The 23,719-nt window shown below is 37.9% G+C and overlaps 1 protein-coding gene across 2 annotated transcripts in view; it reads left to right on the top strand.

Moving 5' to 3' along the window:
- The window catches only part of RhoGAP5A (Rho GTPase activating protein at 5A), a 335,224-nt gene that overhangs the window by 255,184 nt on the left and 56,321 nt on the right, over nt 1–23,719 (top strand). For both annotated transcript variants that reach the window (XM_068230716.1, XM_067158364.2), the window contains exon 7: nt 2,394–2,499. In XM_068230716.1, the coding sequence (XP_068086817.1) occupies nt 2,394–2,499 (106 nt within the window). The remainder of the gene's footprint in view (nt 1–2,393; nt 2,500–23,719) is intronic.

The raw sequence follows: 23,719 nt of genomic DNA, 5'->3' as shown, positions 1-23,719 counted from the left end.
TTCTTATCCAACGTATAACCCTTACATCCAATCCTATTCCCTCCAATTTCTTTAATAATATTCCATGTTCCACTCTATCAAAGGCTTTGGAAAGATCTATGGCTATGCAATCTAACTGGCCTCCTGAATCTAACTGATCTGATATGTCCTGCTGAAATCCCACCAGTTGTGCCTCGCAAGAAAATTTCTTTCTAAATCCATACTGGCTCCTCATGAACCAATTTTTATCATCACATATCCCTCTGATGTACTTTGCTATTAAACTCTCCAGTATTTTACAAACTATACTGGTCAGGCTGATTGGTCTGTAGTTCTCTGGTTTCCTTTTATCACCCTTTCCTTTATAAATTGGTATTATTATAGATTCCTTCCATTCCTTTGGTATCACACTATTATTTATGACATAGTCAAAGAGAAATTTTAAATAAGGCACTATATACCACCCCATTGTCTTTAATACCTCCCCAGTAATTTGATCACTTCCTGCTGCTTTTCCTTGCTGAAGGAGTTGGATTTCTCTGAAAATATCTTCATTTGTGAATGAGAAGCTTCTTGTTTCCCTCTGTGTCTCTCCCTCTCTATCTTCTGTTACGGTTTCCAAGTCCTGACAATCTTCTACTGAATCTCGGAATTCCCTACTAAAGAGGTTTGCTTTCTCAGTATCTGTTAAATAGTGTTCACCCCCTTCTCCCACCATTGTAGGAATTTGGATTCCTTTTCCTTTTTGATTCCTAATATATGAATACAGCTTTTTTCCATTTCCCTTTGTGGTCATTACCCTCTTGAAGAATGCCATTCATATAATTCTCTTTTGCTTCCTTTTTCACTCTATTCAGTTCCTTCATTAGCTGTTTTCTACTTTCTCTACTCTCCCTACCTTCTTTGATTTTCCTGTTTACTATTCTACATTTTCTTTTTAATTTTCTCTGAGGAAAGGCTCTTTTTGAATTTCCCAAAAAAGTCTCTACTATTGTTTTTCCTGAAGTTGTTTTCAATTTCATCCAATTCCTGCTTCATCCTCTGTCTTTTGGTCCATCTTATGGTTCTGGCTGTTTCCTTCCTTACTCGTAGGAAAACTTCCCATTTTTCCAGTCTCTCCAGGCTTTCCTGCGATTCTCAACTGCATCCTCACAGTCCGTGTTCCACCACCAGTGTTTCGTTTTCTTTTCTTCCTTTCCCCATATTTCAGCCTGTTTCCTCATATTCAGCTTCATGTCATCCCATCCATTGCCAGTTTCTATTCCTTCGTCGTATTTGGATCGATTGTGCCGTAATTTGTCTCTGTCTATATTTATTTTTCCAGTTGGTCTACTTATCTGTGGCAGTCTACCCCTGTGCGGAATCCAAAGGCACTTGATTTCTGTAAGATAGTGATCTGATTCTATTCTTGTGTTCTTTCTGACCTTTGTGTTCATAATCTCTTTAGTGTTTGTCTGATTGATTGCCACATGGTCAATCTGGAATTCCCCAATGTGGGTGCATGGGCTTGCCCATGTCTTTTTCTTATTCGGTTTGGCCCTGAAGTGAGTTGTCATAAGTCTCATTCTGTGTTCTCGACATAGTTCAATTAACCTTTCTCCATTTTTGTTTGTCCTCTTGTGTGCTGGGTACTCGCCTACTATCCCCTTATGTTGCTTCTCCCTCCCTACCTGTGCATTATAATCACCTACAAGTATCTTTACTTGTCTGTGTGGTATGCTTTTCAGTGTATCATCCAGTTCTTCCCAGAAACTGTCTACAGCTTTCTTGTCTTTTCTGTTCTTGTCATTGGTAGGCGCATGTCCATTTACTATGGTATATTTTTTGTTCCCTGCTCGAATTGATAACGTGGATATCCTTTCAGACCTACTCTTCATTTCAATTATGCCATCCTCATACCTCTTGTCTATTATGAATCCTGTACCAAAGCATGTAGGTGTGTGTCTTCCTTTTCCCACTCTGATTCCTGGTTTTCCTTTCAGCACTATGAAGCCTTCTGACTCCACTGTGTCTTCATCACTATATCTTGTTTCTTGCATGGCTAGTATCCCAGTTTCTTTCTCTCATCTCATCTATTACCTGTTTAAGTTTACCAGTCTTTGTCATTGTCTGTACATTTATGGTCCCCATCCTGAAAATCTTTTTCGTTTTGATCCTTTTCGAGGTTCTTGGGAGCTCCGACTCTTCCCATTCGCACATTCTGGCAGGTCCCCCAGAATCCGAATGCCTTCTTTGTTCAACTCGTTTCCCTCCTTTCATGAACGTATTACATGTTCCAACTTCCGAACCATTGCCATTCCCATGTTAATGTAAAAAGTTTAACACATTGTAATAGTTCCTGTTTCATAATTTCAGCATGTTTCGTGTGTTTTCTGTATATTTTAAGTTAGTACATTTTAAATATTTTGTTTCAGAAAAGAAGTCTCAACGAGATCAATTAGCTGGGATCAAAGATGCTCTAACTCTGCTACCTCTTGCCCATTATAATACCTTAAAATTTTTGATGGAGCACTTATATAGGTAAGTACCTCCTGAAGAAATAATCTTCAAATAAGCTTTATGTATCCAATCAAAATAACTAGTTCTGTATGTATGTATGTGTTTGTTTGTTTGTTTGTATCCATAATAAGGGTACTTCTCCAATATAGGAAAGATCATACTATGAAGATAAAGTTGGAATTCAAGAGGACGGATTCGGGAAAATATTCATTTATAGGACGAGGAGTAAGGGATTGGAATAAATTAGTAAGGGAAATGTTCGATAAATTTCCAAGTTAATTGAAAATATTTAAGGAAAAGCTAGGTAAACAATTGTAAATAAATTTAAGTATGAGGTAAACAATTGCTATGGAATCTGCCACCTGGTTGACAGTCCTAAATGCAGATCATTGATGATTGATTGAACTGTTAGGGAATCTGCCACCTGGTTGACATCCCTAAATGCAGATCATTTTAACCCAATCACATCATTTGACGACCCTAGCTCACAAAAGTTATTTGTGGCATATGAATCCAATGACGAGCTTAGCTTGTGGCGATGCACTGCTGTATATCAATACATGCAGTTCAGTTACTAACTCGCAGATGCCACTTGTATGCATTCTGAGCTGAAGTTTAGAGATGTGGCTTCGGTTATTTCCCTCACTCCAGGTCATCACACACTTCTGGAACAAGAGATAAAAGAATCTTTGTTCATATTATTTTGCTCACGTCAGTTGCAATCATGGCGTCAAGCAGATGTGTTGGTATTGATGAAGATAGAATACGAAAGCTAATAGATGGTGTTTTAGAGAGCGATTATGAAGACAGTGATGTTTGTGATGATGAAATAGACCTTGAAGGTCTTAGTTTGAGTTCGAGTGATGCGTGTAGTAGTGCAGATGACACGGAAAGTAATACAGGTGACGAGGTGGGCAAGTCTATGGAGAGACCATGTGACCTCCCGAGAGGCCATAGTTTTGTGTAAGCTGTGGATATGTCATTGAAGATCTACGTGCTTTTAACCCCTAAAGGAGTAAGACCCCTCTGTGTGATTTTGTGGTGCCGACTTCACCGTGGTCCACATCCTCACAGTGTGTCCCGTAGTGCGGGATTTAAATGGGTTTTCTCAGTGAACTGCTATGGTATTTAAATAGGATGTGAATGGGTTAATAACTCTTTGAGTTGAACGTAATTGAATGAATCAAGCTTTTCCACTGATGTTTGCTGTGTCTGATTTGAGAATTTGGTACGATAACAATATAAATGTGGAAGAAAGACGGGTGCACATATTCTCTTCTGTAAAAATAGAACATGAACAGATTCATTGGCATGGTGTTGGCTGCCTCTGGTTCTAATGCAAAAAAGTAATGTTTACACATTTTTGGTTTAATGTTGCACGAACACACAAAAGGTTTTTGGCAACTGAAGAATGGAAAAGGGCTAAGATAGGGAAGGTAGCAGCTGTAGCCTTAATTAACGTACAGCCCCAGCATTTGTGTGATGCAAAAATGGGAAACAATGGGAAAACTATCTTCAGGGCTGCCGACTGTTAGGTTTAAACCCACTATTTCCCGAATGCAAGCTACAATTATGCGACTCTAATCCTACTGCCAACTCACTTGATATATTTACATATATTATGATGATATAATAATACAATCAGTAATAAGAACACAAATTTTATGACTTAGAGCATGAATAATAATATATCAATTATGTATAAGTCTTTGACAATTACCAAAGGAATTGGCCATATGGTTAGGGGCACGCAGCTGTGAGCTTGCACTTGTGAGATAGTGGGTTCGAACCCCTGCCGGCAGCCTGAAGATGGTTTTCTGTGGTTTCCCATTTTCACACCAGGCAAATGCTGGAGCTGTACCTTAATTAAGCCCAAGGTCACTTCCATCCCACTCCTAGCCCTTTCCTATCCTATCATCGCCATAAGGACTGCCAGTGTCGGTGCGACGTAAAGCAACTTGTCACACAAAGAAACTTTGACAATTAATTACATTTTAGAAGTTGTACAGATGTACCAGTTTTAGCAATAATAATATTTATTTATTTATTTTATTTATTTTATGGGCTTCATTGGACCACTTCATTCAATTATACAATGGGTTTTTCGATTTTTTCTCAGATCTTGATTCCCCCCCCCCCCCACCCCTCATCTGAAATCACTCTTCCCATGTTTTGTCTGTTGATCTTGGTCTGTAGTATAGTGTCTATGTTTTCAGTGTCTTGATTCTGTGGGTCTTATTTTTTAAATCCTCTACTGTGATTTGTAGTTCCTTCATATCTTCTTTGATTTTTGTAATCCACTTAACATTACTCTTACTGTTTCACAATTTTTCTATTATTATCCTGCTGATTCTATTTTCAGCTGTTCTAATTAAGTGACCAAAGAGTGAAATTTGTGTTATTCAGATCGTGCTCATTACCGGTTCTATTTCTTTGTAGACTGTTTCATTAGAAACTGGTCTCCTGTTCATTTTCTTGGTAGTTTTTGTTTATACATGTTCTGATTCTTCTTCTTTCTATTTTGAGTATTCTGTCTATTGCTGCAGTATTAGTTGTTTTGAAAATGGTTTCACTACCTTTGCGTATGTTATTTCTGGCTGTATGACTGTTTTATAATGCTTTTAATTTTGTGGCTATTGAGAGGTCATTTTTGTTGTATGTGTTCTTGATGACATATTGAGCTTTGGTTAATTTGTTTATTCTATTATGCCATGTTTGCTTTTCGTTAAGGTTGTATGGTATAATTTCTCCTAAAGTATTTAAATTTGTCTATGATTTTGATTTTCTGTTCTCTTACTTCGATTTTCCTTGCGAGTGTTGGGTCGGTTAACATGATTTCTGTTTTCTCAAAGGATATTTTGAGGCCAATTTTTTGTGCTTTTTCCTGTAGTGATTTAAATTGTTGGAGAGTTTCCTGAACATTGTTAGATAGGAGAGCAAGGTCATCAGCAAATCCCAGACAATTTAAGGTTTGCTTGTCTTTTGATCTTCCAATTTTGATGCCTTTTTAGGTTATCCTTATACCATTCCCTCATTATATATTCCAAAGCACAGTTGAATAGCAGTGGTGATAAACAATCTCCCTGCCTTAAACCAGATTTTATGAGGAATGACAGAAAATTCCCCTCTGAACTTGACTTTTGATTGTGTGTTGGTTAAGGTGAGTTCAGTCAGTTTGATTAGTTTCGGATGCAGTCCAAAATTTCTTAATATTTCAAAGGTCTGTGAATAATAATAATAATAATAATAATAATAATAATAATAATAATAATAATAATAATAATAAAAATTATTTTCATTTCCCTTTGTTCAGCTCCTGCCAGGTCTCCTCTTGTGTTGATGGTACCTCTCCTTCCACCATTTCTGTTTGGTAATTGTATTCCATTCCAGTCTTCTGTTTTTTTAAATACTGTTCTTGACTAAGCCTACCTATCTTGCTCTGGGTATCCTTCCTTCCTTCATCCTCATATCATGTCCAACCATCTCAGTTTATTCTTCTCCATCCTATTATTCAGTTTGTCTACCCCTATCTCTTTTCTGACCTCAACATTTCTTACTTTACCTCTCCTCGTCTTCCCTACCATACTCCTCAGGAACTTCACCTAAGACCTGAATTTTACTCTTATCTCTTGCTGTCATTGTCCAAGTCTCTGATGCATATTGCACCACTCCCGCGTCCAGGTGGGGATACACGAGTTCCAGACTAGCTCTTAATAACAATTCCATCTGCCAACTATTGCTGGGTTGTGAGTTCCGCGTGAGAAAGTACACCGATGGCCTACGGTAAATCCCAACCTACGTAGAAGAATTGAAGAATTGGTGTGAATTTTACGTGCTTTTAGAATTGCAGTTTATTTTCCGTTTAATTCAGCTCTCTTGACGTTGTGCAGTATCGGCCAAATACAATGTTCCGAGCCCAACCGTGACGTAGTACAGAACCAACTTGACGTTTCCTAACAGCTGGTTTATAATCTCACGTATATGTGTCAACCAACAGCTGATGTTAAGCGGGTTATCGTAGATTTGATCTTTTCTTCAATAATTGATTAAAGAATCCGATAAGTATCTGGTTTCTTTACTCGACTCCGTCCTTTCTTCGATGCAGTGCTGGATTGAGATTTGTTCTAATGGAAGATTTTTTTTCAATAATCGGTTTAAATAATCCGCTCTCGTCATTCTTTCGCACCGCCTTCTAAAAGTGGTTCTTTCTGTGGTTGCCGGTTGAATTTATTGTCTCTTCAGCTCGTACCACTACTAATTGCTTTTATTTTAATTCTTTAACGGTTGGAACGCCATTTTTGTTCCTAATACTGCAACTATAGAACGGTGAAATGGCACATTTAGTCCTCCCACGTTGATTTAAATATATGGCTTGCTATATATTTATCTTATATATTTCTAATATCATAATGGGACTTTTCACTGTTCTTAGTCAGAATTTTGAGAGCATTACTGTAAGTTTTTACAGATCAATTGGTTCATTCTTGTCATAGGCCATTCCAGTTCTCATTCCTTGTTTAACTGCGATATTTGATAGACTCTAATCCCTTTGTTCCTTGAAGTATAACTTAATATTTGCCGCATTGTGTATTCCTTTACTTCTACCATTCAGGTCGTGAACTTCGTATGCGTTGTTCCCAAATGATCGATGTATAACGAATGGTCCATCGAATAAATGTACGAACTTTGCAAATACTTTAGTGGATACGTTCGAGATTGCTGGCTTCTTTACTAATATTAGGTCGCCTTTCTTCAATTCAGGATGGAATTTCTTGTGTTGTATCCTCCTCAGTCTCCTCTGGGATTGTTTATACATCCTCTCTCGAAGTAGTTGGTTCAGCTTATCTTGGTCTAAGCTTGGTTCGGTAGGTAGCTGAATTATTTTGTCCCATGGTCTCTCAGGTCTAATATTGTAGTGAATAACTTTTGGAATTTGGCCGCTGGATTCGTGGACAGTGTTATTAATGCTTTCTTCAATTTTCTCAAGTACATCTATCCACTTCCAGTGTTGCTTGGAACAATATATCCGGCAAAATTTAGCTATTTCTTTCATATATCTTTCGACTGGGTTGGATGCTGGATGTCTTATTGAACATAGAGCATGTTTAATTCCCATCTCTTCCATAGCCTCTTTAAATTGAAGTGATGTAAACTGGGTTCCTCTGTCGGACAACAATCTCTCGGGTTTTCCCATGTTAGGCAATATGTGTTTAACTAGACGCCGTATTACTTGTTTTGAATTGGCACGCTGTATTGGTTGAAGTGATACGTATTTTGAGAAAACGTCCATAACTACCACGATGAATTTATTTCCTTTTTTAGCCGTAGGAAGCTTACCAAATATATCGATAGCATATAGCTCTCTGGCTTTGTGTGGTAATATGGCCCTTGGTTCATGCCTTATTAGACAATTACCTTGTTTAACTTTCTGGCAAATATCACAAGTTCTTACTATATTCCTTATAGTCCTTCTATTTCCTTTCCAAGTGAACTTTTCTAGGATGACTTGAGTCACTTTCTCCATACCGCCGTGTCCTGTGATTCGATGTACATGCCAGATCACTTCTCTATATAATACTGAAGGTAATACGATGCGTACTCTCTCTTGATCTTTGCCTGTCTTAGCCATGAGCATACCCCGTTCGATGCTGTATACTCTTGTTATTTTCGACCTTGCTTCAGAACCACAATCTCTATTTTCTAGCTTGTCTATGATATTCTTCAAATTCTCATCAGGACGTTGCAACTGTACAATATTCCGTAATTTTTCTAGAATATCGTCATCTTCTGGATCTAGCTCAATTTTATGGACTTCCTCCATGTTGTCCACGGGGTTCCGACTTAGAGCATCGGCTAGGATATTTTCCTTTCCACCACAGTATTCGATCTTTATCTGGAATTGTTGAGTGAACAACATCCATCTTGTTATCCTTTCGTTCGTCATTGCTGCTTTAAGTCCAAAAGTCAATGCTTTGTGATCCGATCTGACGGTTATCGGATATCCATAGATGGTCTTTTTCCACTGCTGTAAAGCATAGACTATCGCTAGTAGCTCTTGTTCTGTAGTAGTGTAATGAATTTCATGACTCCTCAACTTTCGACTGGTGAAGGCTAAATATATTCTTTTAGGAGGTGTTCCCTCTTCCTCTTGGTACAAACACGCGCCTATACCGACATTCGAGGCATCTGACTGGATAATAAATTCCTTTTCGTAATTAGGATAGCCTAACTTTATACTTCTGGTCAGCAAAGTTTTCAATTCTTGGAATGCCCTTTCCGCTTTTTCATCCCACTTCCATCTGTTATTTGTCTTCAACAGATCCTGTAGAGGTGCTGCGGTTTGAGTGTAGCCTTTACAGTGGTTAGAAAATAATTGGGCCATTCCGAGGAATTGTCGTACATGTTTAATGCGTTTTGGTCGAGGAAAGTCGCATATTGCCTGGATTTTTACTGGGTTTGGTCGTACCCCTGTGCCATCTATCATGTGACCGACAAATAATACTTCTTCCTGACAAAATTTGGACTTGGCTATGTTGATTTTGAATCCAGCTGTCCTTAGATTCTGAAATAACTTCTCCAGCTTATCACAATGATCATCGAATGTCTTGGTTGCCAAAATGAGGTCATCTACATAACAAGTTAGAAATTCCTTCACCTCTGGAGTTAAATTCCTATCCAGGGCTCTCACCAAAACGGCACAACTGTTCTTCAGCCCGAAAGGCAACCGACAGTAGACATAAGTCTGACTGTCAAACATGAATCCCGTTAACAGTCGAGACTTTTCTTCAAGGACAATATGATGATAGGAAGACGTGAAGTCCATCGTCGAAAAATACCTCATGTCTCGGAATTTTTGTACAATATCCTTAATCTTCGGTACAGTATTATATTCAGGAATTAACCGGGTATTTAAACATCGCGCGTCTAGGCAAATTCTCAGTTTCCCGTTGCTTTTCACTACTATTACTAACGGGTTCAAATATGGACTAGATGTTTTCATGATGATTCCATCATCCTCCATGCCTTTTATAATTTCTTTTACTTCTGAGAAATATTTCTCCGGTACCCCATATAATTTCCCTTTAAAAGGTGTCCAATCATTTACCAACAACTTGTACCTAAAATTGGGAATCTGTCCTGGCTTGTTCCTGAATAGATCTGAATATTCCTGCAAGATTCCGTGAAGTTTGGATTTTTCAACAGGTGAAATTTTGGCATTTGCAACTGCCTCTGAGATGTTTGGCATATTTTCTTCCTCCACTGTAATCATGACCTTCTCAATACTTTCTAGTATATTCTCACATGACATTGACATTTCATTCCCTTCTATCTGCAATTTCGGATTCCTTTCTGAGTGAGGGTCCTCTCCTTCTTCCTCGACTTTCACACTATTAACTACACCAACGCCCTCATTGATCTTAATTCTTTCCTGTTTTTCTTCAGTATTCTCATCGCAAATAGGAAATCTTATCTCTTGTTTCTCCATGTCAATGGTCATTCCTGTGACTGTCATAAAATCTATTCCTAGTATAATGTTATATTTGATTCGGTTCATGACTACGAATGGGTGTTCAAAATTTCTGTTTCCTATATTAATCTCCAGATACGTTTGTACATTACACTCCACGGTCTTGTCAGGTACTATACCCCGTATCTTAATTTTTGACACTGGTATTGTTAGTAGTTTCATTCTTTTATTCATGTCTTGGAAAAGCTCTTTGGATAACACACTAATACTGGCTCCAGAATCCACGAGGCAATGTACTTTAAGTTCTCCTACTCTTGCTACTATAATAGGTAAATTATATCTTTTCTTCATATGATACTTTGTTAAGTCCTTCACCAATTCTTCAGAATCAATCTCCCACGAATCTACTTGCGTTATAAAATAACTGTTAATTTTGAAATTTCCTGCGTTTTCTACATTCTCAATTTCGCCTTCTAATCTGAAATCGGCGTTTTTTTTTTTTGCTTGTTGGCCTTTCGCTCTCTCTCCTACACTCAAATTCCTTTGTGTTGGGATTGAGCGCCTGTTCTTCCTGTCTTCGTTTCTTAAATCTTTGTAGTTCAAGACTCTCGGCTCCTTCCACGTCAGTATTTACGTCTTGATCTCTTATAGCCTTTTCCCATTTAATTTTATCATTTCGGGCCTCATTCAGTTCCTGAATGTACCTTCGGTTGTAACTTTCCTTTTCTTGGCTATCCCTAACATTCCTTCTTTCGTATCGGGGTCTCTCTCTGAAATTGTTTCTTCCTCTGCCTTCTCGACACTGGTTCCTCAGTCGCATATTGGGCTTGTATCTCCTATTTCCCATATATGTCCCTTGACCATAGGCTCCTCTCCTGCAATGACATTTTTCTTCCTCCTTCCATTTTCTGGATTACCCCATTGTCTTTTTCTGTTTATGTTCCTACGTTCTTCCAGGGTATTTCTACTCGTATCATCTTGCGTAAGTATGTTAACAGTTTCTTCACTGTAACCGTTCCTAGCTATCCTGTGAGGATGTGGTACCGTAGTCATGTCAATCTGCCTTAGCGTTGTCTCCATCTGTACTGCGGTTACCGGGTTAGCAGTAGCTAATAATCGTTGAACGTCTAATGGAAATTGACGTTGTATAGTCTTAACACGTTGGGTGCCACGTGCCGCCATATGGCGTCACGATGGTCTTCAAATTTGAGATGGCGTGACGCCATATGGCGGCACACCGATCTTGAAATCAGAGTTGGCGTGACGCCATATGGCGGCACAGTAGAGTTTCAGGCGATGGGCCGTAGATAATCAGCTGTGACATCTATGCGCGTAAAATTGGTACTACTTAAAGAGCGAACTTCAGGGTCTATTCCAGCTATGTATTTTTACTGTGTGCCACCATGTGGCGCCACAGTATTCTTCCGAAGTCACTGACTGGCCAGTGGTCATTGTCACAGGTGAAAGCGCGCCAGGCATTGTTTACTCCTCGTTTACGTACGTAATATCACTCAGTTCGTATAGTTGTGCAAAAATATAAAAAATGGAAGATATTGGTAATAATCTTAGTAGAAATGGTAAGCGACTTGCAAAGAAGAGAATTAGTGAAGTGGATATTTGTGAATTACTAATGGATTCTGATGGAGAGGAAGATGTAAGTGTTGATGGCAGTGAATATAACGCTAGTGATGATGAATGCAGTGACAGTGACAGCATGACGGATCTATGGAGTGATGCGGAAGACGATGGCGATACTGATAGTGATATTATAGGTGGGGACGGTGCAGGTAATGGTGTAGACAATCATGTGAACAATGATACCTGGGGTCCTTGTGTAGGGGCACAGAAAGATATTCCATTTACAAGCCAGGAGCATATAAATCTTCAAATTGATACTTCTACAGCCACACCATATGAGTTTTACCGACTGTTCCTAACAGACGAAGTTCTTGATTTGATGGTACTACAAACTAATACCAATGCAAATCAAACACTAGCCTCTATGCATATTAAGCGGTCTAGTCGTTTGAAGGAGTGGGTAGATACTACAAAGGAGGAAATGAAAGTTTTTATAGGTTTGAGATTGTGGATGGGTCTTGTAAGAATGCCTTCATTATCAAATTACTGGAGCCAGTTTTCTGTATATGGAAATAGTGTAGCTGGTAAGGCAATGTCAAGAAATCGTTTTCAGTTACTACTTCGATTCTGGCACTTTGGCCCCAACGATGCTTCAGCTGGAAAGTTGCACAAGATTCAGCCACTGTTAGATATAATGCATATGAACTTCAAGAGTGTCAAAACTCCAGGTGAAAACCTCGTAGTTGATGAATCAATGGTTCCGTGGCGGGGTCGTTTATCATTCCGGCAATTTATGCCCGGTAAGGCACACAGGTACAGTGTTAAACAATTTAAGCTGTGCGACGACACGGGCTACACCTACAAAACTAAAGTATATGCTGGTAAAGGTACCTTGAATGCTCAGAATACACTGAGCATGGCTACTCAAGTTGTAATGCAACTTATGGACCCGTATCTGGACAGTGGCCGCTTTCTCTGCACCGACAATTATTACTCATCAATTGAGTTAGCTGAGGCGCTACTGCATCGTAAGACACATTTTATTGGCACACTTAGGAAAAATCGAAAAGGTTTACCAAAGGATGTTGTAAATGCAAAGCTAAAGAAGGGAGAACTCATTGCAATGGAGAATGGAAATGGATTGACAGTGATGAAGTGGAGAGATCAGAGGGACGTGCTGATTATGTCAACCAAATGTTCTAATGAAGTAATTGCTACGGGCAAAAAGAACAGGAAACACGAAGATGTGGTTAAACCAAAAATGGTAATAACGTACAATAAGATGAAAGGAGGAATAGATATTGCAGACACACTTTCTTCGTATCACACTGCAATGAGGAAAACCATCCGATGGTACCACAAAGTTGCAGATGACATTCTTTTTGGTACTGCCGTTGTAAATGCACTGCTTCTGTACAATAAGACGCGGGTTACTGGACATCGGAAAATGTCTCTTGCGGAGTTTCGAAGGAACGTGGTCAGCACTTTGCTTTGTCTAACTAACGACCCTGTTAGACGTACTCCTAAGAGAGAGAACCACTACCTTGGGGAAGCCAACAAGACGGAAGGACAGAAATGTACCAGGTAAGTGTTACCAAGTTCAGCATTACTGCACTTCCGCAGGATGTCAGTCCTAATTATAAAATTATTTTTTATTTCTTCCTTTCAATATTGCAGGAAAGCTCGAGGTCGGTGTCGAAGCTGCTATCAGCAACTATGCAAGGTCATGGGCAGAAAGGCTGCTGCTTCTGCCGCAAAAAGGGTGTCAACTGTCTGCACAACCTGTCCTGACACACCTTTCCTTTGCCTGAAGTGCTTTGAATCATTTCACAACAAAGAGTGACTGAAGGTTAATTGTTGTTTAAAGTCTAATGCTTATGTTGTAATGCGAGTGTCACTGCCTGCCAATCGTGCCAAGACTCATATTTTCATTGTTTCGGGTTATCAGAAAACTGCTCACAACAATATGTAATGTAATATAAGTATTTATTTTGCAATTTACTTGGTTTTAATAAATATTGCGTTAATTTGAATTAGCAAATAAATCTCCCGTATTTGAAATTCGTATTGCAAATTTCATTACAAAAAAATTCTGTGACACCATATGGCGTCATGCTATATTTTATCTTTCCTAAAAATTGATGTGACACCATATGGCGTCACATATGACCTTGGTATGGTGAGATAACGTTTACTTAGTACATCATATAAATACATCCCAAGATTATATAAACAGCCTACAACGCGTACAATCGCTTTGGCACCAGCGGAATACTATTCAAAAACATGCCTGGCACCAGTGGAATAGTGTGCTAAAATCGGCTCGGCACTCAACGTGTTAATTGCTTCGAGTTCGCTGGGTGGTGAATCCAGGTCCTGAAAACGGTAAAACTGGTGGGCAAAGAAATCGCTGAACCCTGTTTGACCATTTGAAGCATATTTACGGGAATAGAGTTCTAAACGTAGGTTGTGCTGAACGTCTGGATTCCAAAAGCGCTGCAAGAATGCTGTTTTAAAATCGCTGTACTCATGAAAAGTATATTTGAATGCTTGGAACCACAAACTAGGATTTGCATCCAAGTGTTTTTCTACTACTTTCAGATTTTTCTCCTCTGGGATACCATGCTCTCTAAAATAGTCATCCATTTCTCCAAGAAAACGTTTTGGTGAAATACTCGTGGTATTATTAAAATGTTTAGGCCTATCGTCGAATGTCTTTATTACGTTTATTTTAGTGGGACTCCCACTGCTTCCATTCTCTGTATTCCTTTCCACAATACTGTGATTCGAACGCGTAACCGGTATAGATGTAGCTTCTCTCTCATTCATCTGAAATTCCACGTTCTTACGACACTCGTCGTTGGATATCGTAACGGTCCTTCCATGTTCTTCATCTCGGATCTCTCGTATTTGAGCTTGTATCTGCCGAAGTCCTTCCTCAGATTTACTCATCCTCTGATTTAGTTCTTCTTTGTTGTGCTCGATCTCGTCTCTTATTTCCGTCATTTTATTTCCGATCTGATCTGCAGCTTGTTCGTATTTCTTTTCCAAATCAGCATTCGTTGTCTGTATTTCGCCGCTTAACTTCCCAATCTTCTCCTCGCATTGCTTCCATTTCTCTTGGGAATCTATATGCAATCTCTCCATATTGTCTGTCAGGTTCTTTATCTCATTCTCCTTTAGAGATTGTAGATAATTATTGCTCCCTATCATCTCTTTCTTGATGTCATTTATTTCTTCTTGTATCTTCTGGTTCTTCTCTTCCACATTTCCGCTAATTTCTGCTTTCCACTCCTCCATGTGGTTCTTAATCTTGTCCATATCTGATCCTATTTTCAAGATCTCTTCCTTCATCTCCTGCTTCATCTCCTCCATCATCTGCTTCTGCTTCTCTTCTTGTTTACTGATGATTTCTTCCTTCATCCGCTTCATCTCTTCCATCATTTGCTTCTGTTTTTCTTCCTGTTTACTAGTAATTTCTTCCATCATTTGCTTCTGTTTTTCTTCTTGCCTCTTCTCCTTTTCTTCCTGTTCTTCATTCTGTTTCCTCTCTTTCTCTTCCTGTTCTTCCTTCTGTTTTCTCTCTTTCTCTTCCTGCCGTTTTTGGTTTTCTACCATTAATTCCTGCTGCTTATCTATTTTTTCCATCATTTCCTTCATGGCTTGTAACATTTCCCGTCGTTCCTCTCTCTGTTCTTTCCAATATTTCTCCTGCTCATTCTGGTATTTTTCTTGTTTCTCCTCCTGTACCTTCTGGTACTCTTCAAATTGTGCTTTTAATTGGCTTAACGTCGACATCTTTACTTTCACGTACTATTTCTGAATTCTCTATTATTTCAGATAATACTCTAATTCTGCCCTAACTTCTCTATAGTTCAATATTCTCAAATATTCTTATTCTTACTCACTCAACTGTACTGGTACTATGCTTAAATATAGGCTTAACTACTCTGACTAGGCTTTGCTTACGAGGTTGACCCAATTACTCCATGAAATATGAAACATTTACCCTAATGACTAAGATTCCAAACCTTAATTCTGGCATGAATAATTAAAAAGGTTCAAATAACTTAAGTTCTTACCATCTACTTCCTATATCTAAGTTATTTCATAATAACTTGTGACTAACATATTAACATCATTCCTTAAATTCACTTCCAGTTATTTATATTTACAATTATAAAGTCTTCATATTCTACCTCAGCTTCTTGTAGACAGAAATTCGACTATTTCCAGCCGTCCTGAAATATTTTCCTCATCTCATCCATCCGCTTCTCTTCTCTCTTATTTCTGATTATTATTATTATTATTGGGCATCTACTCGACTTCACAGTTCATTGTCCTCCTGTGTTTTCTTCGATCCCAATATAAAAATTTATCTGGTCAAACGACAACTTCTTTTACCAGATATAACTAAGTTTTGCACGATACTTCCATTTTCACTCCATCGTCTGGTCCGTACATTCAAAATCCTCTGTCAACCAACTCCTAAAAATACCTTCCCTTCTTATCAAGGTTCTCAGTAAAAAATTTTTTTTTCTCTCAGACTGCCACATGTTTGCGTAATTCTACAAGACTCAACAACTCCATTTCTTGACCTTAATGCCTTTCTCTTCATTATGAATATGACGTAGCATCAAATGTACATGGTCTGATGACCAACGTCTCTCTCCCACGGTGTTTTTCTCTCAAACTTCCACGGGTATGAGCGACAAAATTACATGCCTTCGGAAACCATTCCAGTATCTTTCTCAAAATTGCCACATAATTGGGCACGAAAAATTACATGTTTTTGGCAACTCTACTCCCACGGTGTCTTTCTCTATTTGCCACACGTATGGGCGACAAAAACTACATGCACCACTCCCGCGTCCAGGTGGGGATACACGAGTTCCAGACTAGCTCTTAATAACAATTCCATCTGCCAACTATTGCTGGGTTGTGAGTTCCGCGTGAGAAAGTACACCGATGGCCTACGGTAAATCCCAACCTGCGTAGAAGAACGTCTTCAACACGCTATCAGTCGGTTACCGTACTTGTATGATACCGAAATTTATCGTAAAAATCAGATTATCATGGCTTGTCAAGAATTCCGTGCATGTCATCATCATAATCGCAATTAGAATTAGTCATTATAAGTTTTTATCTAGTACTTATTCTAAGTAGACATTGAAAGAATTTAATGTTTTCACTACTCAGCTTTTATTAATAAATTGGTCTAAGTATGAGTTGAAATAAAGGTAGAGTATCTTGAAAAATTATTTATACACTGTGGCTGGTTTCCTACGCAATCAGCATCTCAAAATGATGTAATTATGTTGCATTGGAGAAAACAGGTTTAGAGAAACCTCTAACATAAATAAGAAATGAAATCAGGCCTCATTTATCTATGTCTTAATCCTGGCCTGTCGAAGAATTGTATCATAATTAAGTAGTATCCAAAGAAATTAAATGAAAAGAAAAAAAATAAAATATATAATCGAGTAAAATTATTCAACATAATTGTAATAATTGGATGCATCCAAATGATTTAAGTAAAACAAGCTATACTCCCTACTATATACAATGTTCAAATTGAGTTTCAATTGAAAATGTGAAAACGCAAAGAAGGTGGCCAATAATTAATCAATCAATTAATTAATTAATTAATTAAGATCTGGAATCTTTCCATATTAAGCTAGGTTGCTTCTCAAAATTACCAAAATCCTATCGTCTGAACCTAAATTCACATGCAATTAAAGAAATGCATATCACTCGGCTGAATACTTCACATCAATGTCCACGCACAGTAGAAAAATCGTGTGAGAAAATAATGTCTGTCCATTAGGGATTTTCTCTAGTTGAGGTTTCAAATTTTTGTATGTTTCATATTTCATATCAACTGACCTCCATATAAGCAAATCTAAGTCCACTTTAAGTCGTAAGTAATCTCAAATTAATTCCATCGTAAGGCTTATGTGGCTAAATCATTCAATTATTATTTTAATTCATGGTTGAAATTCAATTAAAGTGCGTATATGACTTAATATAGCATTACCAAGTGTATTTAATTAATCTTCCAACGAATAATACCATAGGTGGGAAAATTGACACATAGGAAGACTCTATCTTCATCTAAAATCCACAAATGAAAGACTAAGTTACCAGTGATGTGTTAAGTTGCTCCCATAAAATCATAAGTTAAATTGCCGTATGTGAGAATACATGAAAACAATCGCAGATATGTCAGTGAAGACCTAAATATTGATGTAGGTGGCCTCACGGCTCTTCTGATGATCCTACTTACTCAATTAATTCTATAGTGATGGCATTGAGATCGTATCCTAATCTGTATTATATATATTAGGGAATAAAATAGCGATCAGAAACAGTACGTTTCAATACATATACCTTAGCATGTGCAACCTACACATACTACCATCTCTCGAAGAATACTATGACCAACTTCCTAAATAACAATAACTATCACCATCATAATATACTATCAACTCATATGCTTATTACATTCACCATTTAACACTTCAATTATCGCGTAGCATTCATAATCAAAGCACTCGTTTCATCAAATACGCAACATATGTGCCATAACCTACACATATATAAATCATTATCATTACTGTCATAGTATCAAAGAACAGCACATCGTAACCTTAAAACTGTGCCACTATATTTTATTGTAAACATTCCCTAAATACGATCTTTACGCTTGTTATTTTGTTAAAGCCATCACGCATGTATATTAGCTTCCACTTAATATTCTAACACTTCACTGACAACGATTTAAGAAAAATATCAATCACTTCTCCAATACCATATTGATAAACTTACGAACGGCATTCACTGGTATTTTACACCTATGTCTGGGATTTATGGTAACTTCAGATGAATACCTATTTCCTTGTAAGTACACTCGTATATTAACTACGCACACACAATGTCAAAATGCACATCATATATTAACCAAAAGAATAAAGGTTTCTACTTACGACACGACTCAAATGGGGACTTAACTTTGCTTATTGGGTAGTGATTTCCATCTCGCTGTTAATCGTCATGGGATGGTAAGCCTCGCTCCATGGTTCGGCTTAGGTAATCGGGTCCATCTCGTCCTCACAGCTGATTACCGCCCTCCTGGGTCATCAATCTCGTGAAGCGCCACCATAGTCGGAGTAGTCTCTGCCTCAGCTTCTTAGAACATCATAGTGGTCTTCATTGCGTCAAGGACAGAATAACACAAGGCATTAGTTGATTTATGCATGCTGTAATCTGCTTAGTAGTGCTAATGCGAAAAGTATTATGTATTTTGGTACGTCTAATTTGCTTATAACAGCTCTAAATATCATCTTATTTCAACTGCCTTACTCGCCGAAACGGTGTGAATTTTACGTGCTTTTAGAATTGCACTTTATTTTCCGTTTAATTCAGCTCTCTTGACGTTGTGCAGTATCGGGCAAATACAATGTTCCGAGCCCAACCGTGACGTAGTACAGAACCAACTTGACGTTTCCTAACAGCTGGTTTATAATCTCACGTATATGTGTCAACCAACAGCTGATGTTAAGCGGGTTATCGTAGATTTGATCTTTTCTTCAATAATTGATTAAAGAATCCGATAAGTATCTGGTTTCTTTACTCGACTCCGTCCTTTCTTCGATGCAGTGCTGGATTGAGATTTGTTCTAATGGAAGATTTTTTTTTCAATAATCGGTTTAAATAATCCGCTCTCGTCATTCTTTCGCACCGCCTTCTAAAAGTGGTTCTTTCCGTGGTTGCCGGTTGAATTTATTGTCTCTTCAGCTCGTAGCGCTACTAATTGCTTTTATTTTAATTCTTTAATGGTTGGAACGCCATTTTTGTTCCTAATACTGCAACTATAGAACGGTGAAATGGCACAATATGTTAGTATTGGGGTGTAGTACCTCATGTACATTATCTCTTTACATTTCATAGGAACTTCTCTGCTCCACACATAGTTCCTTACATTCTGGTAGAACATATTTCCCACTTGTACCCTTCTGCTGATCTCCTTATCCAACCCTGCATCTTGCACTATTTCACTTCCCAAATATTTGAAGCATTCAACAGTCTCAAGGTTTCGTCCCCTGATACTAACAATTCTCTTTCTCCTCTTGTCATACCACGGTTTTGCTCTTCTCCACACTAATTTTCGTACCATATTTCTCAATATTGTCATTTAAAGCCTCTAGTTGGATTTTCACTTCTGTGTTGCTGACTCCCCAGACACTATGTCATCTGCAAACAACAATATTTTCATATCCCCCCTATATGTTGCAATTTTTTCCTTTAGAATTTTGTCAAAAATCATTATAAATGTAAGTGGAGACAATACACTTCCCTATCTTAGTCCAGTTTGGTTTCTAAACCGATCTGTTCTCCCCACTGGAGTCTGAACGTAGCTGGAACAGGTTTTATACATTGCTTGCACTAATTCCCTTGATAGCTTCCCACATCCTTTTCTTTCCAAGGTTTCTCACCCCACACCTTTTCTCTATTAACACTATCGTATGCTTTCACAAGATCAGGGAATACCATCACCAGATCTTTTCCATACTTGCACCGTTTTTCCATCAGTAATCTCATGGTAAATTTAGGATCTATCGTTGACCTACCCTATCGAAATCTATACTGCTCTTCTTCTAAATTTCCACCATTCCTCTCATCCTGATTTATATTCTTCTCTCTAATATTTTGGCTAATTGTGACAACAGTGTAACTCCTCAATACTTGTCACACAACTTCCTGTCACCTTTCTTAAATACTGGTATTATTAACCTTTACATCAATCATCAGGTACTTGCTTTTTCTTCTATATACATCTTAGCAGCATATATAACCAATGTAGACCAATAGATCCTGCTGCCTTTATAATTTCTGCACACATTTCATCCATCCCTGCTGCTTTTCCAGTTTTTGTTTGTTTAACAGCAATTTCTACTTCTACCATTGCAGTGTTACTTTCCATTTCTGTATCATCCTCATCCTACACTCTCTTCTGCATCATTTCTCACATTCAGAAGTTTAGTGAAATAATCTTTTCACCTATTCTTTATCTCCTCTGGGTCTGTTATTAAATTTCCACTCTCTTCCTTCACGTATTTTGTTTAGATTATTTCTTTTCTCTTTTATTTTTATAAATCCATACAGCATAATTTTTCCACCATTTACATCAGTTTCCAATTCTTGTGCGAATTTCCTAATAATCTTACTTCCTTCTTTCCTATCTCTGTTCCATTTTTTCTCAACTTTTTTTTCCCGTTTTCCTCATTTACCTCCTTTTTTTACACTTACTTTCTTACTTCCTTCTTTTGTATCTGTATTCCATTCTTGCCATGCTTTCTTCTTTTGTTTAACCCTACAAGTGCCATGCAGTATAGTCAGTATTACTTGTTGGAATAATAATTAGTCACTTTTAATGGGCACATTTTTATGAATGATACGGCATTTTAAAGAGGAGGGTTTTAGCATTATTTGCAACATCAATACAAGATATATATTTCAAAACATGTTGACAGAAGTCTTCTTTTTAAATGTATTTTTTATTTTTAGATTCAAACTTCGAGGTGTTTTTGTGAAAAAAATTTGCCTAGTAGGTACTTTTGGAATATACAATTTGTTGAAAATATCATGAACTAAGATCACACAGTGTTTCAGGCTTCTAAGTCTGTACCTGTGTCCTGAACACTGAAGAACATTTGAATTGAACGCTACATAGAGATTCAACAATTTTTAGGTCTCTAGCCTTTAGTCACACGGAAACTTCCTTTTAAGACCTTTTCGTCTGTGATAGTGCTCTAATTGTCCCCAACACTTCTCATGGATTCCCACATTGCACCCTGGTCAGCAGTGTGATGATCTTCCCCTCTTTTTTGTTGGACCACATACCGCACACTTTCACCCTTGACGTGCAGGCAATTTCGCATAGTAATGGCTACTGTCTCCAGACGGTCCAGGTGATGGCTTTAGAGGAATATTAGGCCTAGCTGGGGTTGGTTTCTTTGCCAGTGTCTCCACTACTTCAACAATGTAGTTGTGACGATTCATTTGGAGGCAGATGTCAGTGTTGTCACAGTAGGCAATGTATGAATTTAGCATTGTCATGTCAAGCAAATTTTGAAGGATTTTTCTCCAGTATCTCCTTGTAGCATGTTTTGTAGCAACATGATGCACCTTCTGGTCCTTCAGGTCTACTCCACCCATGTGTTCATTGTAGTTTTTGGTAATATGCAATGGTTTGAATATCTCCTTATCATTTTTTGCCTTCACCAACACAGTTTCTGCATGACATACAGTGGAAAGGCTATATACAGGCTTTCTGGATTTCTTCTCTTTGAATCCACAAGCTAGCTCCTCCCACTTTCTATAATAGAGGATCTCACCAGCTTGCAGTTTTGTTTTCATGAGCTCTTTAGGGGGGCCCTTAGAATTTGCTCGGACTGTTTCCGTGAGCATGACCCGTTTCTGATGGAGAACATCTGCCAAGTGACACTTTGTATAGAAATTGTCAGTAAACAAATGGTACCCATTACTATATAGGTTGCATTTACCAACAATTTCAGTAACTACTTTCTGTGCCATGCCATCTGGGTCACTTGAGGCAAAAAAGTACTTGCCATTGTACAGCTCAGTATGCAACACATATCCAGTTTTGCTTTCACGCAGTTCAAACTTTTTGAAGCCAAATCAAGCATGTTTCTTGTTTGGCATGTTCTGTATGAAAGCAACTCTATTTTTCATTCCAATCAAGGATTCATCTAGTGAGACTTCCTGTGCAGGAATATACAATTTCTTCCACAAAGAATTTAAGAAATCTAGCAATGGTCTCACCTTGTGCCAAGAATCATACCCAGGTTCATCCCTTGGAACTGCTGTGGCATTTGAATTCAAATATACCACTCTGTTAATTAATTGGAAGTCATTCCTGGACATTGCATTTGAAAAGAATGGCATATACTGGGAAAATCTAGTGTCCCAGTGTTTCTTTTCATCCTTTTTGGGAAATAAACCCATATTCAAAATAATGCCTAACCACTTTTTTAGTTTTTCCTTATCTACAAATTTCAACATTTTCAGTCTGCTGTGAGGATGTATCTCCAGATAATCCATATGCTGTTCTAACTATTCAGCAGCATAATGATTTGTTTCACTAGCTATCATCCCCCACAATTCTTCAGGAAAAAAGAGATCAAAATAAGACATAGCATTTGAATTTCTGCGGATGTTAGCTTGTAAGCTAGTTTTTCTTGGCATAAAATTAATACCATTTTTTACAGGCTCTCCAGAGACATCTGAATGACTGATTGTATCACTGATGGGATCAACTGGATTACAATTAATAATACGATTGAGGCATACCTGCAGTGGTATATAATCATCATCATCATCAGGGTTTTCAAATGTTTGGACATCCCTAAATCCACTTTCTTGGGCATCCCTAGAATAATGTATGCTGTTATCATCTTCTTCAGAATCACTGCTATTAATTTCACCATCTTGCACATCACTAAAATCACTCTCATCTTTCAATAAACTACTTATTCTCGCAAGATCTCCTGCAATGTTTTCTATTTGGTCAGCCATATCTGTTTTCAATGACCACATGGCCCATGCATCTTCAGCAAGTATATACTACACAAATATCCTGTTAGAGTACCGACTTAACTAAATGCAATCACAAAACTTCCTCATCACCGTCTGCTTCCAAGAATTGCAAAAAGATGTCACTATATGTCTGAAAACATGCACGAAGTCAGAGTCGAATTTCTTGGCCCTGGTACTACAAAGCAAACAGAAGAGTAGAAAAAATCGACTCTTGGCACTTGTAGGCTTAACAATTCACCTTTCTATTCCACCAGGGTGTCTCCTTTTCCTTCACTCTCGCCAAAGTTTTGCCACAAATCATATCTCCACAGATTGTTTATAAATTTGGTCCATTCTTCTTTTACACTTTCTATTTCTGATATAGGATTGTGCTGTTTTAATTTCTCCTGAAATTTCTCCTGAGTTCCTTTATCTTTTAATTTCCATACTTTTATTTTCTTCTCTCTTATTTCTTGTACTCTCCCAGTCTTACTTATTTTCAATTTTGCTACCACTTCTCTGTGGTCTCCATCAAACACCTTACCAGGTAGTGCTGTTACATCCATTAACTGTTTATGATTTATTTTCTTAACCAAA

The sequence above is a fragment of the Anabrus simplex genome, chromosome 1 (genome assembly GCF_040414725.1).
Source record: "Anabrus simplex isolate iqAnaSimp1 chromosome 1, ASM4041472v1, whole genome shotgun sequence".
In the NCBI taxonomy this organism is placed as follows: Eukaryota; Metazoa; Arthropoda; class Insecta; order Orthoptera; family Tettigoniidae; genus Anabrus; species Anabrus simplex.
Note: the sequence above shows the minus strand (reverse complement) of the source record. Positions and strands in the feature narration are given on the sequence as shown.